At 36.3% G+C, this 18,199-nt stretch overlaps 1 protein-coding gene across 1 annotated transcript in view; it reads left to right on the plus strand.

Annotated features, from left to right (window-relative positions):
- DOPEY1 (dopey family member 1) overlaps positions 1 to 18,199 on the plus strand; it is a gene marked incomplete at its 3' end in the record, with an annotated part of 44,049 nt that overhangs the window by 14,126 nt on the left and 11,724 nt on the right. Inside the window, exons 8-16 of the mRNA XM_010144994.1 lie at positions 1,197 to 1,305; positions 2,985 to 3,105; positions 3,810 to 3,929; positions 6,500 to 6,614; positions 7,062 to 7,091; positions 7,487 to 7,720; positions 10,792 to 11,416; positions 14,439 to 14,713; positions 15,347 to 15,499. Of these exons, the coding sequence (XP_010143296.1) occupies positions 1,197 to 1,305; positions 2,985 to 3,105; positions 3,810 to 3,929; positions 6,500 to 6,614; positions 7,062 to 7,091; positions 7,487 to 7,720; positions 10,792 to 11,416; positions 14,439 to 14,713; positions 15,347 to 15,499 (1,782 nt within the window). The remainder of the gene's footprint in view (positions 1 to 1,196; positions 1,306 to 2,984; positions 3,106 to 3,809; positions 3,930 to 6,499; positions 6,615 to 7,061; positions 7,092 to 7,486; positions 7,721 to 10,791; positions 11,417 to 14,438; positions 14,714 to 15,346; positions 15,500 to 18,199) is intronic.

Below are 18,199 nucleotides of genomic sequence, written 5' to 3' on the forward strand. Positions count from 1 at the left end.
TTTTTTTTTTTTTTTGGTAGCAGGAACTACTGCTACAGTAGAATGGAGAGTGGCCAATTTTTTGTAATGAGGATAATTCATTTGGGTTTTGCTTTAAAATGTTTTATGGATATTAAAAGCAATGGCTTGCTTTACATACTACAGATTGCATATGCATTCTAAAACCATTTGCTGTCTTTTGAAAAACTTCAAAAGCATTGCTTTTTTTCTGCCTTCTTCCCTGGAACTACTGCTACAGTAGAATGGAGAGTGGCCAATTTTTTGTAATGAGGATAATTCATTTGGGTTTTGCTTTAAAATGTTTTATGGATATTAAAAGCAATGGCTTGCTTTACATACTACAGATTGCATATGCATTCTAAAACCATTTGCTGTCTTTTGAAAAACTTCAAAAGCATTGCTTTTTTTCTGCCTTCTTCCCTAGCAGTCTCTTTGTGTGTTCTTTTATCCAGTCCACCCCCATCTTACTCATTGATGCAATCTACTGAAAATTCTGACCCTCTAATGACATGTTCAAGTAGAGAAGATTTTTCTTTCAGGATGCTGGCTGATAGTACTTGGCTTATAGCAGATAGCGAGGTGGAACCTGTTCTTGACCATCTTTTTCTTTCTCTTCTTTGCCCTCCTTTTTTAGAAGCTGTGAAAGAAGCAAACTAGTTTTCACTCAGAAGCGAAGCCAGAGAAGAAAAAAATTAAACAGAGTGGCACTTTCATTGGGCTTTTTTTAATTCTGTAGCTTGTTCCCTAAACCTCAAAACAAATGGGAAAACTGAGTTTCTATACTGAAGTTGTCATTGCTATCTAGTCAACTTAGTCAAGAACGTTTTTTGCAACGTAGGTCATTTATCCTAGATGGACAGGTTATTATTTATTAAGCCTTTAATATCTACATGCCTTACCTTCTCAAACAATTTCTTCATCACTTTTCATATCTTCTCTTTTATTCTTAAGAAATTTTGAGTTGGTATCTGTTTATGATATTTTATTTTGACTTTAAGTATATACAAGTTATCAAAATCTGTTCCACAGAAATATCCTCATAGGCAAAGTTGAGAGAATACTTAAGCATGGGGAGAATGAGCTGCAGTGAGTGCTCTCCACTACCGAGAATTTTCCCTTTAAATGCAGCTTTTATTGCCTCTTTCTTTCAAAAACTGTTTTCTGGTTTTGTTTTTGTATGCTTTTGCTTTTTGTAGGCAATGGTTGGAATATTACAAGTTAATGGGCATGGAGAAGAAAGCACATTAATGCAAGACTTAAAACCTTTTCGAATTCTTATCAGTTTGCTGGATAAGCCTGAATTAGGTAATTCTCATTTTACTTTTAGTCTTTAACTTGTTTGACATGGTTTTACTTTAAGAATTTTTATCTGATTTTGGTCAAATTGAAAAAGGTGTATTCTTAGTAGTGGCAGGTTAGCTAGGTATCTTAGATCTCCCAAGCTTTATTGAATATGTATTTAATGTATGTTTAATGTATGCATTAGATTTACCTTTTACCAAATGCAATTTCTTCTACTTTCAACACAGGAAATGGTAAGCTAAAGTCATGGAGAGAATTAACTGCATGTTGGAAAAAATGCAAACTGGATCTTTTCCATTTCTTTAATCAAATAGTGACTTTCCCTATTTTAAATTTCAGCTTTTGGGAATAATCTGCTCTTTCTTCTAATATACACAGAGTTGAGAGATAGTAACAAGAAAACAATTACTTTTTTTCAGAAGCATTTGTCCAGAGGAAGCAAGGGTTTTTTGTTTGTTTGTTTTGTTTTGTGGGTGGTTAGTGGTTTTTTGTTTTTTTTTTTTTATTTTCCTTTTCCACGATCAGAGTGTTTAGATGCACTTTTTAGCAGGTGAGTGCAGAGGGCTATGGGACAAAGGTAGATGAGGCAAAAGTGTTACAAAGGTTAAGTATTGGATATCTTGCCTTTTTCTTTGGCATGACAGTTTTGGAGGTAATTGAAAAAATTAAAATTACTTTTGAAGTCTATCCTAAAATTTGCGGGTGGGATAACAAAAGCATAAAAACACGTCAATTAAAGAGTACAGCTTGAAAGGACGTGGTTAAGACAGACCACAAGGAACAAAATATCTGAGAGGAATTTGTCATCTTCCTGGTAACCTGTGATTTCTGGGGTGTCAGTGTACATTTTCAGAGGCAATGTGTACATTAAGATTTCATGAAGTAAGCAGAGTTATTCTTTCAGCAAACTGAGATGGAAGAGGCTAGTAAGATTTCTACTGAACTCAATGAGTGCACACTCACTGAAGGCACCTCAATGAGGCTGGGAGAAAGCATGAATAGCAAATGACATTTAAAGCAGAATCACTTTGTGAACACCTTTCAAAATAAGTTGGTTTTGTTGTTTTTTTCAAACTTGAGATTGACCTCAAATCTGAAGGAGGTGATGTATCAAAAAGTATTCTGCAGACTATATCCGGAATTAACGAAAACCCACTTCAGATTAAAAGAAAGGAAGATGCTCATAATACATAACCTCATATTTGCATTTAAATATTTGAGTATATTTTTCATATGATATCAGCACGAGCCATCTTATGGGTGGGTATTTGCAACTGTTGGGTTGAAAGCTACCTTTGATCAGGAATCCATGTAGTAACATCTACAAGTTACTGAGCTGAGCTAATAACACCTCAAAGCGGGTGTGTTGGCTTGAACATGGGCTATGCTTGATGTGACTGCATAGGTTTTAAAGTAGGTGTGTTTGTATCCAGCCATCATTGCACACACGTTGTATGGAAAAAGAACTCTGCTGGTGCTTTGTATACTTGCAGGCACCTTAATTGTCTGTATTTCTGGAATGCAGAAAAACCACCTTAAATTGATGCAGTTTATGAAGTTGAAGAGGAGGAATTTTATGATTTCAGTGAGCAAAGCTAGCTAATGGTATGGATAGTTTTCAGATGTGGACTGTTAGTGGTGCTGTAATGGGTAACACTGTGATTGCTGGTATTTCGCCCTAGGCCCTGCCATCCTAGAGGATGTATTGATTGAAGTGTTTCGAACGTTATATACACAGTGCAAGGCAGAACTGGAGCTTCAGGCAGAACCTTCTTTCAGCAAAGATCACACACAGCTAAGCAGGTGAGTGTAATGTATTTTGTATTAAATAATGTATCTCTTTGCTGAAACCATGACTGAAGCCTGTGGAACTGTGACCTGGTTTCTTCATGATACGGGATCCCGTGACACTAATTGCAGCTTCCATGTTCAATGAAAAGGTCTGCAGGGCTGTGGCATTATTATTATTGTTAAAATATTAGCATACTTTTTATTTTTTATCCATGACAAAAATGCTTGCTTGATACAGCTGGAAGTCAGTATGGCAATGGTATAGATAGTTGTGGCATTCTTTACATCCATGTTCTTTAAAAAAAGTAAAAGGACTGATAAGCTTTCTTGTAGAGTAAAAACGAACAGTGCTACAAGACAGCCAGAGTGGGAAGAAAAAGAGTTTAAAGATTTGAGTTTAGTAACTTTAAAAGATGTGAGAAGAGGGAAATTCAAAGCTGAGGGGGAACAAAAGCTGTAGGAATTATCATGGCAAAACAGATGTATTAAAAATGTGGTTAGAAGACAAATGCTAAAGAAAGGACAGAGAGGAAAACTGATGTTGAGATGAGGAGCCTGTCGATATACTGAGCCCTAGAGCAATAACTGCTATAGGGGTGAGGGAAGGGTAATTTTCCAGTGTTAACTGACAGTGGGTAAACTCCCAGTGATGTGTAGTTACATAACTCGGAAAGGAAGTGTAAAAATATTTAAAAGTTCTTTTTATTTTCTTTCAGCAAACTGAGAGAAAACAAGAAAACAGCAGAATTGATTAAAACTGCCAATCTTCTCTTTAATTCCTTTGAGCCTTATTATATGTGGGATTACATTGCCCGTTGGTTTGAAGAATGCTGTAGGTATGTTGTAATATTTAATTTCTGTCCATGTGAAGTTGAAGTAGTTTTTTTGTTTTATAAGCTTTTTTCTTCAAAAACGTTAGTCTAATGTGATTGTTTAGTCTGTCAGGTTTTTTTCTTCCCATCCCTTTAACTTTGATCATCTGGCCAATTTCAGTCAGATGCAATTGGTGGTCTCAGTAATGTGAGTTCTCACAAACTCAAGCTGGGTAAAATCAAGAGACAGAATTAGCATCTCTGCTGAAGGGAAGACTCCAGAGTGATCTTAAAACTAGTTTGTTTTTTTCTGTCAGTCCAGTACAGGATTGGGTGTCTAGCAAACCGGACCGCTATACCAAGAGTGACTGTGGAATGTCTCATCTCTTGCCCTGCATTTTTAGTGAAGAAACAGTGCAGGGGTCCTGTACAGGGCAATGAGGGCTAAGGGAGGGAACATAGTAAATAAGGGAGAACTGAAAATATTAACAAGAGGGAGGGAGATCGAGGGACCACAGGACAGCTGGCAAGGGATAGATGATAACGGATTGCAAATGAAATTTGTTGAATATTTTTTTCATTCCTTATGAAATAAATTAAAAAGGTGTTAAGATACTTGGACCAGGTTGTCCGTGAGCTAACAGTGTGCAGTCAAAAGTAAAGAAAACTGGTTTGGGGTGCATTAGAGGGATAATGACCAGCAGGTGAAAGGAAGTTATTTTCATTTCATTTAGTGTTTCTAAGGTCATGTGTGAAATAGTGTGTCCAGCTTTGGGCACCCTGCTTGAGGAGGAGTGTTGAGAAACTGAAGAGGCCTCTAGTAGATGACTGTTAAGATAATCAGTCATAGGATGCTGCATGGGAGGTTGAGGTAGGTGAGTTTGGTTTAGCCTGGCAAAGAGAGGGCTTGAATAGTGACCTGTGACTTCCTTAAGGGCATTTACCAGGTCGGTACAGCCATACTTGTGGTAATGGCTGATGGTAAAACAAGGGACAGCAACAGGAAGTCTTGGCTCACGAGTTCAGGTTGGACTTTTGAGGAGGAAATGGACAGGATCATAGTGCAGCAGTGGAACAGGTTACCCAGAAAGGCTGTGAAGCTTCCTTGGGAGATTTCCAGGACTCTGGTAGACAAAACTGGATGAGTTTATCTAGCACAGTTAGCAGTCCCGCTCAGCATGACAGGCTGGACTAGAAATCCGTTCCAATGTGCCCATGACGTAATTTTTGTGTATTGGACTGAATTGCTGAAGTAAGAAAGCAGTCTACAACCAAATGAGAAGCAGGTGAGAATTTCTCTGCATGTAAGTCCTGTAAGCATGGATACCAAATTACCTTATTAATAAACAAATGGAATCTGGAGAATGTGTTTTGGTTGTTTTTTCTACAAGAGCTGTTGTTTTATGTAAGTTATTGCTCTTCTGTGTATAAAGATACACCAGCTGAGTTTAAACTGTGAATTTAAACATCTTTATATCATGTTTTCTTAAGCTGCTTCTCACGATTTTCCCCCACTAAAAATTAAAAATAGCATTTCTTGTATCTAGTGTTTTCTTCCATCTAAGTACTGCTTACTGCTATTGAGCCTTCTCTCAAAGCTATTTTGATAAGGGGCTCAGTGAGTTGAATGCAAGTCATCTCTTGTAAGGTATTACAGTTGAATAAGTCTGTGAGTAATTTATGAAATGGTAGATCTTTCTGGGTAGGAGCACGAAATGTGAAAAAGAGTGTGTGTTATGATTTACACAGAGGGACCGCTTCACTGAACTGTAAAACAGGCTGCTAGTTTTGTAAAGATAATTGTCTGTTTGAGAGATACTGTAACCCAGTGGAGGTGTGGGTTGAGTAGAGTGCTACTTTTCAAACGTTGGTTACTGACAGAATGCAATTCAAATATAATTTTTAAAATCTTCCAATAAATACATATTTCAGACTTGGTTGCTGTAAACCTTCTATTATTTCAAATGGATCCTTTTTTCAGTCCTGGCATATACGTTTGTGAACCCTTCCAAAGCAGAGGGAAAGAATTAACATTAATTAACTATTGCTGAATATGTGACACTGCCCTCACCACCACCCCCAGCAGAATAAATGAACTGAGGAAACAAAATATTATTCCTTTGTTCACATCCTTTGCTTATAATATTGCCAGATTGAAACATGATTTCATGGGGCATTTGTGTTCTGTCTTATTTTGCTCAGCAATAAAACTCATCATGAATTCTTGTCAATAGTAAAACAAAGATCTCTTCCAAATTACTGTGCTTCCAGTAACACTATCCCTTAATTCTATTACTTGTGCCCATGCTCATGCTTGTAAATATTGCTGTGTATGGAGGAGTCACGAATGCAATTTTCTGTAGCCTACATTTCCTTAGTTTACGGATGAAGACTGGTTTACAGTGAAAGGCTGGCTGCTGCTTTTTCTGAAAGGATGAAATGGGGACAAATGAGCTACTTAACAGTAAAATGAGAGCTTGCTTATTTGTTTATAGGGATTATCCCTGATGTGTACAGCTTTGCATTAAGTTACAGAAATGTGGTCAATGTAAAGGGGAGGGAAAATATTGTGAAACCCTATTTGAATTTTGCAGGAGGACATTACATGCCAGACTTCAGACTGGGCCTGGAGGTGGTAGTGAGCAATCTGAGTTACCCCTGACAAATTTCTGCTTGTTAGTGGATTTTTTGTTGGATATAGTTTCTTTGGTAAGAATTGCTTTATCCATTGCTAATACTGGGATTCTGTATATTTATAGTCTAGAGAAATACTCTATCTGCTTTATTAATTGTTTTTCCCTGAAAGAATATTGCCATAAGTTGGTGGACACTTTTAGGAGGAGTTTTGGTTTTATTGTACAATTCTTGATAGGCTGGTTAGATATAAGCAAAGTGGGGTTTATGAATCTTGTACCTGAAAATTTTTGTCTGTCCTTGATTTCTTTTTTTCTAAAACCACACTGCATTCTTTACAAGTATAGTCTTTGGTAGTTTGATATGCTCGTTTAGGTATGCAGCTTTCTTTTAAGGCTCTTTTAAATGTCGTGATAAGATGTATCTTCTTTCTCTGTTAGCATTGCTTAATGTAGAAAAGACTATTTGAACTGTTTTTTCTGTATCTCTCTTTCCTCAATTCTTTGCTTTCTCATTTCAAAGCCTACTAGAAGTATGAGAGTGCTGTGTCAGGTATGGCAATCAGCCTGTTTTCCTCTTAGTTCTTACTAACTTGTTTATGTTGCATTCTTAAACTTCTAAATTAAGGTTATTAAAATAATAGTAGTAGCATTCATTGGTCTTATTGTTATATTTTGTAGTGTGTTTGGGTAATGAACAAGATGTGAAAGTCTAAAAAAGCTAAATATATTTCTAATTGTTGTTAACCAACTGGCAACTTAGTTCTGACAATTTCTTTAAAGCATGTATTTCTTGTTCTTGGATATTATGGAATTAATTTTTCTTTTTCCATATGCCATATGTTTAGAACACAGTTAAGCAATTGCTAGATACTACTGTTATAGAAAAAAAACTTTCAGGGTGGAATCTGGTGTTACAATTAATGAGGTTTACTGTTACTTTGTTAGGAGACTTACATTGAAATACAGACAGAACACTTGCCTCAGCTGTTGCTCAGAATGATTTCTGCATTGACGAGCCATCTTCATACTTTGCACTTGTCTGAGCTTACTGATTCTCTCAGACTCTGCTCGAAGATCCTTAGTAAGGTTCAACCTCCATTGCTATCTGCTGGTACAGATGGTATCCTGCAGCTTCCTAGTGGACACAGCAGCTCCTTCAAAGAATGGGAAAATAAAAAGGTAACTGATTATGCTTTGCAGCATCTTGGAAGAATACTTACTGAGTGGAAAGGAAAAGTGGGCTTTCTGAGTCGGTGCTGAAGCGCCTACAAGTCTTTGATTAGATTTAGTTTAATATACAATACATGTGAAAATTGGATCATCAAAAGAAATTGTAATTGTACAATTCATTGTGGTAAAAGGTCTTGATTCTTAAGGGTTTTTATCTAGATTTAATACTATACATGTATAAATCATTTCAGAATCAGGTCCTGAGAATGAACTAATCAACTAAGGTTTGTAATGCACTTCCAGCGTCTAATCATGTAGAATAACTGGTTATCAGGCACATGTAGATTCTTCTCTCACCTAATTTATGTGCATCAGATTAATATCCATCGGTTATTTTATTGTCACTGTTAAGTTTTTAGAATAATTTAATAAAGAAATAGAAGAAACAAACCAGCCAGCTATTTCACTTTTAACATTGTCTAGTTTGGTTTATGCAACCATGACTCTGTAAGGTACGTTAAGTGATGTGCCCTGAAATCATTGTTCTCCAGCTGAAGAAACTCGAGGAATGTCACAGAATAGTTTATGTTGAAAGTGACAGTTGCAGGTCGCTGCTCAAAGCAGAGCTGGTTTCAGAGTTAGATTCTACTTTAAAGTTAGGTCAGATCTCTCAGGATCATATCCAGCTTAGTTTTGAATATCTCCAAGGATGAAGGTTCCACCACTCCTCTGTACAGCTTGGGTTTTTGCACTGTGTTACTGAATCAGAATTTCCGTTGTTGTAGCTTGTGTTTGTTGCCTCTTGTTCTTTCACTGTGGATTTCTGAGCATGACTCCATGTTTTCAAATACCTAATGAGAAGTCGCTGACAGCAGTAAAGACACCTTCACTTCCTACACAACTCTTAGTATTATTGTTCTTAAGACAGCAAATCCAACTCTCTGCACTTTCCATATCAGGTGCTTCTGTGGGGACCCTCCACTGCACTTTCTCAGTACATCAATGTTCACTTTGTGCTAATGAGTGCAAACTTGGGCTCGGCATAAAAAAAAAGAGAGGACTTGACTTGCTGGCTGTACTTCTGCGAATATTGTCCTGTATGTGCTTAACAGCCTTCATCAGAGGAGGGAGCTGGTTCATGTTCACCTTGTCCATTAGGACTTCAAGATCCTTTATGCAGGATCCTATCCTTATTTTTTCTAGCCAGCTGATATCTGCCTCGTTCTTTTGCCTTTTTTTTTTTTTTAATGCTGTTTTGGTTGAATAATGTTGCCCTTTGAACCTTCAATGGACCTTTTCTTTCAATTACAACCAACTCATATGTGGCCGTGGCTTCTGTTAGAGACAGATTGAAATTTATTACTGATCTCCTTTCTGTTGTATTTTATAAGACAGGGTCACCCTTTATGTCTTTCAAGCTTTTTAGTACGTACTGATGCAGGAGACAGTGAAAGCTGTCTCAAATTTTCATTTTCATTCTTGCTCCATCTCTGGTAAAGCAAGATGTAATTTACTGTATATAAGAACGTGTCTGTTTTCATTTATTCTTGAAAAAGTTATTGAGATTTTTAGATGATGCTCGAATTCTGTATTTAAAATAGCTAGTGATTAGGATGTCAGAAGAAGAAAACTTCTGGGCTTGTTAGATCTCAGGCAACATCTGCCATCACCGGCAAGATAGCTAGATGAGAAGTACATGAGCACGTTTCTTTACCTGCATTTACTAGTGCTGATACATGCATTTCTGTTTGAACTTGTTTCCCTATTCACCTCACATTCTCACTAGGAGACAACAAGACACAAGTTACCAACAAGACTACAGAGGTTAGAGCAGCCCAGAAAGCTTGTCACTTTTTGGGTAGAAATCATTCATCACATCTGTGCATATTCTGAACTGATAAGGAGTTAAGCTGCACAATGAGCCAATAACTGTTGTTGCTGGAGCAACGCTTCTTTCTTGTTTCTAGAAGACTTTTTTTCTTTTAGTTGCAAATGGTCAGTAGTTTTTAAATGAAAGTTTATTTCTTCTTTTATAGTTATGACATAGTATTTTAAATAAATCCCCAAGTTCCAAATCTTAGAATTGGTATATAAAAACAAATATGCAAGTTAGTTGAAGTTGTACCATATACATATTTATGAATTAAGGTTCTGTATACATTTAATCAACAATTTATGAAGCCGAAGAGAATAAATGGTATTAACAAATTGAGCTGGAATTATTAGCATAAATGTGAAAGTGAGAAAAATGTGTTTTAAATTATGAAAGATTTTATTCTTCATTTACAGCTCCACGGGTCACTTCTTAAGTGTTTTGACAACTCTTACTTACAATGTTAAATGATACTGTGACATAATGACATAAAACTTTAATAATTGTTGTTACTCTGTCAGTAGTATATCTAGACAGTTATTAGGTTAAAATACTTTAATATCTATTGTGATTATTTACTTGTGCAGTGGGAACTTCAAAAACTTGATCAGAGAAGAGTATACTTTTTCCGACTCTCTCAAGTCTTCCTGTTTCTCTTGGCTGATGTTTCCTTTTTGACTCCTTTGCCTGTAGGCACTTTTTACTCCTTTACAACTTCAGCAATTTTTAACAGATAAATATCTTGTCCTTTTGTAGAACATGCTAAAATCTAAAGTATTAAAAAAATCTTGCTAGCTAAAGTGACCATTAGTAATGTACTTCCATGTCCTGCTTCCTGCTGGAAGTGAGGGGGTTTCTTTCTTTAATGTATGACTATTTTGGCTTATGATGCTGTATAAATACCTGTGCCTATACATCTTGGCATTCTTTCATAAAAAATGAATGTAATAATGATATGAAGAAAATGTTAAAAAAAATAATGTTTAAAGCATTTTACTTGATAAACAATGGGGTTTTTTTTTTATAGTTAGCTTGGTCTGGCAAGCTTACTGAAACACCGAACATCATTTTTACATAAAATATATTTGTATTAATAGATCTAAAACTGTGTAGTAAAATTATTGTTTTCAGATAGAGAAGCAAAGAAATGTTTTCTCACGAGGGCCTAAATAACCCATTTTGAACAATCATTAAATTTTTATCTCAGGTGCCATCAGTTTCACTTGAAAATCCTAATGATGTGTTTGAAGATGGTGAAAATCCTCCCAGCAGCCGATCATCAGAAAGTGGATTCACCGAGTTTGTACAATACCAGGCAGATACAACTGATGACATTGACAGAGCACTGAATGAAGGTCATGGTGCACCTGGCATTCCTATTATTGGTAGCACATCCTCAGAGACTGAGACAGCATCAACTGTGGGATCTGAGGAAACCGTTGTACAGCCTCCTTCCATAGTGACACAGGAGACAGCAACCCGAAGTGGGAAAGCGATCCAAAAGACTGCAATGCAGTGCTGTTTGGAGTATGTCGAGCAGTTTTTAACCAGATTCATCAACCTGTATATCATTCAGAGTAATTCCTTGCCTCAGCCCTTAGGAGCAGAGCCTCCAGGAGACCTTACTAGAGAGCAAGGACAGACCACAAAATGGGACAGAGAATCACAAGCTGATGCTAAGGTGAAGAAAACAAACAAGAAAAAAACACCGAAAGAATACCTTCCTGCCTTTATTGCTGCTTGTCAGCTGTATCTTGAATGTTCAAGCTTTCCCGTTTACATTGCTGAAGGAAACCGCACTTCAGAATTACATCCTGGGAAGCCAGAAGTTGGTAAGCAGTCTTCTTTGTTCTTTGCTTTACAGTTTAATTTTTATTATTATTAATTTAAAGTAATAGCATTCATGCTTTGTGTGTGGTGCCGTTTGCTGTTCATCTCAGAAATAAGAATTTCCTTCTGTATCAATTAGTTTGCTTTTTTTGAAACTAAACTATTTTCTCATAGATTTTAAGAATATTACAGGTATGGGACTTGACAGTAATTAATACTGGAGTGACAAATACAAATTATGCAAACTGAAGTCTGAGAGTAGAATCTGTGATGTTTTCTTTGTCATATTTTGTCATAGCCACAGCTGACATCAAGTATGGTTTTAGCTTCATTTTAGCAATTTTGGATTGATGTGCACAGTGATCACTGTGCAATGCATGGAATTTATAAGTTTGTGTCCAATAAAAATCATACCAGATAAAAAATTCATTAATTTTACTTTGTTTCTTTTAAAAGAACAGTTCTTGCAAACAGTTCTTCTAGCTGCAGTTGCATTAGAAAGCAAAACAAGAATGGCGGGTTTTGTGAAGTGTGAATGTGTTCAGATAGGTGAACGCATTCCGGTACAGATACAGAAACATGGTTAAAACGTTCACAGTTCTGGATTACTGTAAAATATGACATTTTAGATGGAAAGTCCTTTTTTCAGTTTGTAAAGCCTTCAATTTGCTGTTCTAATTTTCATTCCACTTCTGGTCTGTAGCTTGAAAGTTGCTGCCTTAAAATGGTATCACTGTGGATGTGCTTGAAGCCTGCAAGTGGTCGTTATAATAATTTGGGCTACTGTCACAGTTGTCTTATGTGATCTTATTTTTTCTAGGAAACTTCATGGTTGCAGCTTTTTGTTCACAAATCCACAATTTTCAAAATCTATTAAAGGCTAAGCAGTGAGCACTGCTTGGAGATGAGTATTTTCTTGGCTTTTGGAAACAAGCATGTTAATTTAACGTGACTGCTGCTTCTGTTCCCATGGTCTTTAAGATGTGTTATGTATGTCTTCATTATACACCCAGGAGCAGAGCATATCTTTGACTTTGTGAGATTCTGATATACCAATGCTTATGTCAATTGAAGGCAATTTGGTTACAGCTGTTTATTAATTAAGACTGGCAATTCTGAAGGGCTGCTGCCTTTTGTAAAAAATCTATCACAGGACATTTGTGCTTCTACAGCATGATACGGAAAAATGAGATTGTAAAAATTTATTTATTTTTTCGAAACACTAGCAACCTACAAATAAGTGATGTAAAGAAGACTGGAAGTATTCTAAAAAACCAGCTGTTTACTTATTACTTTTCTGTGGATATAGCATTTTTGATTATTGCTGCCTTGTAAATTCTAAAGCAGAAAGCCTGTAGAGTTTGAGTAGTATGTGCCTCACATGAAGACAGTGATTCTAGGAATCCTTTCCACTTTGTTAAATGTCTTGGATTTGCATTGCTCGTTCATCATCTGAACCTTCCCATTTGTGATTTTGCATTTGCAGTCCTTTAAACTGTGACTTTGAGGAATGAGCATATGTTGTAGGTGGTTGAAATAAATGGGAAGGGTTTTGTTTCAGATGTAAGCATCCGTAAGAACGGCAGGTCGGACAGGAATAGCGATGGGAAGAGGGCTGTATAGCTGTCCCGGGAGTCCTGCTTCTCACAACAGAGAAAGCCGGTGGAGTTGAGAATGGGAGAAGGTAGTTACCATAGTTCACACACCAGCCTTTTCTTTGTCTATTGATGTTTTTCTGCTGCAGAAGAGGCTTTTTTTATTGAAGGGTTCCTAAATTTGGAACATGTTTTTGATGGGTTGCATTAGTGATGTGACCTAATTGCTTTTAATTAAATGGTGGGAGTCATCAGTCTGTTTGTTTCGAGAGCCAAATTAATCTGATATTGATAGAACATAATTGTGTGTAAATTTTGCTCTATGCTTAATTTCTCAGATTAATGCTTGCTATTTTTAATTGAAGATATTAAAATGAGAGCTGAGTCAAGCGCAATATAATGTTTATATCTGTAAACTAGAACATTATGTGGAATTGTTAGGTATATTTAGCCTCTAGTTTACATTGCAAAATTAACTATTGTGGATATAAATGAGAGATCATGTCGTCATTCTCTTAATTCTCAATGGATGCTGTATTTGTGCTCATTAAATAATGTTTTTTCACTCGTGTGATTCTGGAAGCATTTGCCTATTTTAGGAACACAATTAATAGAGTCCTTTTGAATTTTTAAGAATAATTACTTTGGTCCCTCTGAAATAAAAGCGTGCATTATTAACTTGGAGAGTTGATTATGAACCTCAGAGAAAGACACATTATCAGGCTAGTGTATGATATTAAGTGAGAAGACAGTAAGAAGGGAAGAAAATCACCTAGAGTGAAAGCAGAGTATGATCTCATAGGATCAAGTTTCTGCCACCCAAACCATCAATTTTCACGGATACTTTTACTTTTAAAGTGTTGCCAGGAAAATACAATTTTTTTGGGTCAGTTAAAACTTAGATAATGTGTGTTAATAGTTTATGTAAATAATTCTGTATGTATGTGTATTGTAATATCCATACAATATATAAAATATTAGTATAATATATATATATGTTTAATTCTACAGCATTATTCCAGACTACAAACTATAATGTTAAGACTTGATTGCTGGTCAAGAATTTCCTGAAGGAGGAAACAATGAAAGGATGAGCAAAGTACTTAAAGTCCTGTTTTCTCTAAAACATGAAATTGTATGGATGCATTTCAATAAAATTTTATTATTCTCTTCCTTGTTCAAATTTACCTATTTATTTTTGGTTACTAGATATTTTAAGTGATATGGTATTGCACTCTTAATTAGATTATTTTAAAGGTAGAGATACATCAAAAAGTGTCTTTCTCCTGCATGCATTTTCCTACACCAATACAGTGGACAGGCTGAAATCTCAAAGGACAATCGTGCATATAGTTATGGGATATAAGAGGAAAAATTTATAATATTTAAAACTGTTAAATGAATGTATCGTCTGTGATTTTTATTTCAGACTATGAACAAGTACAGCCTCCGCTGTGGCTACAGACTTTAATGAATGCTTGCAAGCAAGCAAGCAATTTCAGTGTTCAGGGTGTTACTATTTCCCTTGTGATGGACTTGGTTGGATTGACTCAATCTGTTGCTCTCGTCACTGGAGAAAATCTGAACAGTGTGGAAACTGCCCAGCCTCTTAGCCCTAACCAGGGAAGAGTGGCTGTGGTCATCAGACCTCCTCTTACTCAAGGCAATCTGAGATATATGGCTGAAAAGACAGATTTCTTCAAGGTACAATGCAGCATCTCATTGCTGTTTTCTCTAGATTTCTTTTCCTGGTTGGTGAAGACTAACAGTCTTGGCCACTTTACTATCCTTGGGATGGTAGACCAACTTATCTTGCTGAGTATTTTGATAACAGTTGCAACCTGTGTTAGACTCTAAATGAAAATACATAGTGAGTTTTGATCTTCTTACTGACTGCTTGGGTGAAAATCCTGGGTTGAATGAATATTTTTAAAATTAAATAAAACCTGATTGAAAAGCATCATTAACTAGCAAAGATTTGAAACTGAGATGTGCGTAATGTAGGACTCTGGTAAATCAGTCTCTGCAATCTATTATGTAGTTTATTATATGTTTCCATGAATATTTATTTCTGGTGTTCTGACTCCTAACAGGAATTTTTTAATCTAGTAAATTATTGTAGCATTTCTAACATTTTTAGGGTTTTTTTCCTTACGTTCATACAAATGAAAAGGAGCACTTTTATAGATTGCCTGTTGGCCCTTTTGTGTCATCAGATGTAATGTCTCCCATCATTGCACAGAGCTCCCATCATTGCATAGAACATAGTCTAAAGCAAAACAAGGTGTGATACTCATTCACATGTGTGTCTTGCAACTTTTATTTTCATGTACAAAGCATATAGCTTTAACTCTTTGGGACCAGTTGGGTGATGGAACTCCTCAGCATCATCAGAAGAGTGTGGAGCTCTTCTACCAGCTGCACAACCTCGTTCCATCTTCTAGCATTTGTGAAGATGTTATTAGTCATCAGCTGACTCACAGAGACAAGGCAAGTTGTTCGTATATTTACTAAAAGATGAGTGAAGTATATAACTACAGAAATACATCTAGAAAAAGGAATTGGTGCCTCTGAGAAGGGGATAACTAACTTCAGTGTTGAAAAAATGTTGCCTTACGTTGATTGTTGAGACATTAAGAATACTTGCACGCAGAACATGAGATTTGTCCACCCTCTGACACCACCTGTAATCCTACTCACAAGAAACCTTAACCTTATGTCTGTAGTAGTCAAGCCCTGTCTTCATGATACCTTGGTGTTTCACAAACCTATGAAGAGTGTTTGTAATGGTAGTGATTGAATATAAATTTTCTGTATTCCATTCCTAACCATTCTTCTTTCCCTGTACAGCTCCATCAAATTTACATACACTTTCTTTTGCTGTGTCCTAACTGTAGTTCAGTCCTCTGGTATGCTACCTCCTGTTTCATCTAATTCTTGCATCTTGTCTAAGAGTTTATCCTAATATAGCACCTAGACTTTCTGTTTCCTTTCTTCCAGAGAACCTGGAGAAGGAGCAACAGCCAGGTTGTTGTCATTGCATGTCTCCGTTGCTTTTCTTCATAGTGGAGTTGGATTGCTTCTTTCTTAAGTCACGTGTGATCCCCTTAATTTTTCTGTTCTTCTGCTTTCTCTTTTCTCTCTCTTTCAGCTGAGGTGTCCTTACTGCCTTTCTCTTTGTGTCACCACTTTCTTTTTACAGTTTGAGATCTGTTTTCAATTCCTTTCCCTTTCTTTGAGACATATCCTTATGAGTTTGTTCCACTTGGTGTTTTTAATTTGTCACTTCAGCTTTAATTCCCTTTCTCTTCTAAGTAGCAGTGAATTTTTTTTTTCCTCTTTCTCATAATTTTTATGTACTATCTGGCTTCTTTTTGTAAGAGTTAATGTAAATATAAGACAAAAGAGCTGCTTGTCACTAATAAGATTTTATTGTATTTCCAGTCCCAAGAGCTGTGCTATATATTTCTAAGCACCTTCTTCTGACATTTATCTCTGTTAATTATTTCCAGCTAAAGGGTTTTTGTAAGATTCTTTTCCTCTATTGGAAAGAGGAGGAATTGCAATACCTAGAAAATAAGAGGCTTCTGTACAATTCTTCTCCAATCTCATGTGGCCCCTCTCTTCTCTAGTTATTTGTCCTTTAAAGATTTGAATTCTGACTTTCTGCCATGTTTGCCAGTTCTAGAGGACAACTAATAAAGTGCTCTATCAGTTATTACCATTTTTCTGTGCATCTGTGTCTCTGTGGGAAATGTGCTTGCCTACTCTGCTCTGACTGACGTGGCAGCTGGGTTGTGAGTTGTCTGTGCATTTCTCTGCAGTGTGTCACTAAAGCTATGCTTTTCCTCAAGGTCTTTCATTTCATCTCTGTCTTATGTCAAAAGCCATGGACTATAATTTGAGCAGAACTTCTCAAGTGGTCACAGAGCTGCTTTGCTCCTGATAAAGCTGCAGGTCACAGCTTGGCATATTGATAAAACTGCTTGTGAGTTATAGTTTCACTTAGTAGGCTGGTCTGTGAACTGCTGTGACTGTGGATGTGACAGTCTCTCATTTCTGCCAACCTTACTGTGAAAACAGTAATTTTTGACATCATCCCAGCATGGATTGCAAGGGCTTACATAGAGTCATCTGCATGTGTTTGAGAACTGGTATTTTCACTCTTTTTTCAGCAGGTATTAGTGAATTGTTTTGTGCAGCAGTGTTGTTTTGGGTTTTTTTTTTTTCTTTTTCCTGTGAGAAGCATGGTTTTTCTAAATACATTTGATACTTGCTTTACATTCCAGAATGCTGCTGTTTCTCTTGGGGTTTTTTGATTTTGTTTTTGTTTGTTTGTTTATGTCTGATGTGATCTTTCTTGTGTTCTTTCTGCAATTTTCAGGTTTTATAGCCTTTACTTACAATTTTCATTCTTGTGGCAAATACTGGTTGCATTAGCTGTTGCAAAGCTGCTTAAGCTGTATGTTGTAAATCAAATCTGGAAGTATGCCACATTGTCACTGTGGTATTAACAGCTCTTAGTTCAGTTTCATTTTGATTTAGAGGTAAATGGACTACTGTTCATTCCCTGTAATTATGTATTTTAAGAACAAGTGAAAATCTTTGTCCTCCTGTCTCTGCTTATCATCTAGTAATTTAGTTTAAACCCTGATTGTATTTGAAAGTAATGTTGATGTTTTATTCACTGTAGCCATCCTGATTGCTGTGCTTTTTGTTCGTCTCCACAAATCCTTAGCAGCTTCCCTGTCTCTTGGGTAAAGCTGTTTTCATACACGTACCCATGTATTTGTGTCATAGCATAATATGGCATGTTGTTTACGGCGTTGCTGGAATAATTCTTTGCCTTGCTCAGCCACAGTAAAAAGATCAAGGCATAAAAATTGATACTTTAACACAATTTTCACCATTAAATATTCTGCATATTATTACTACTCATTCAAAGTCCTTTGGGCAGTAAGCATGTCCTGTTTGTCCAAATAAAGCTCTTAGGTTCCAGAGCTAAATCTGGCATTTTAGTGATGAACTCCATCTACATCGTATCTAACTAGAAAATTCTTATGTCTCATTCTAGCCAGCTTATTTTCATTCCCTTATTGCCATGGATACTATGTTTAATCCCAGCATTCCAGACACTGTCTCTAAAAATTTTTGTTCTTTCTCTGCCTCTTCTCTCTGCCTCTGTATGCT

The sequence above is a fragment of the Buceros rhinoceros genome, unplaced genomic scaffold (assembly GCF_000710305.1).
Source record: "Buceros rhinoceros silvestris isolate BGI_N320 unplaced genomic scaffold, ASM71030v1 scaffold10831, whole genome shotgun sequence".
Taxonomy (NCBI): Eukaryota; Metazoa; Chordata; class Aves; order Bucerotiformes; family Bucerotidae; genus Buceros; species Buceros rhinoceros.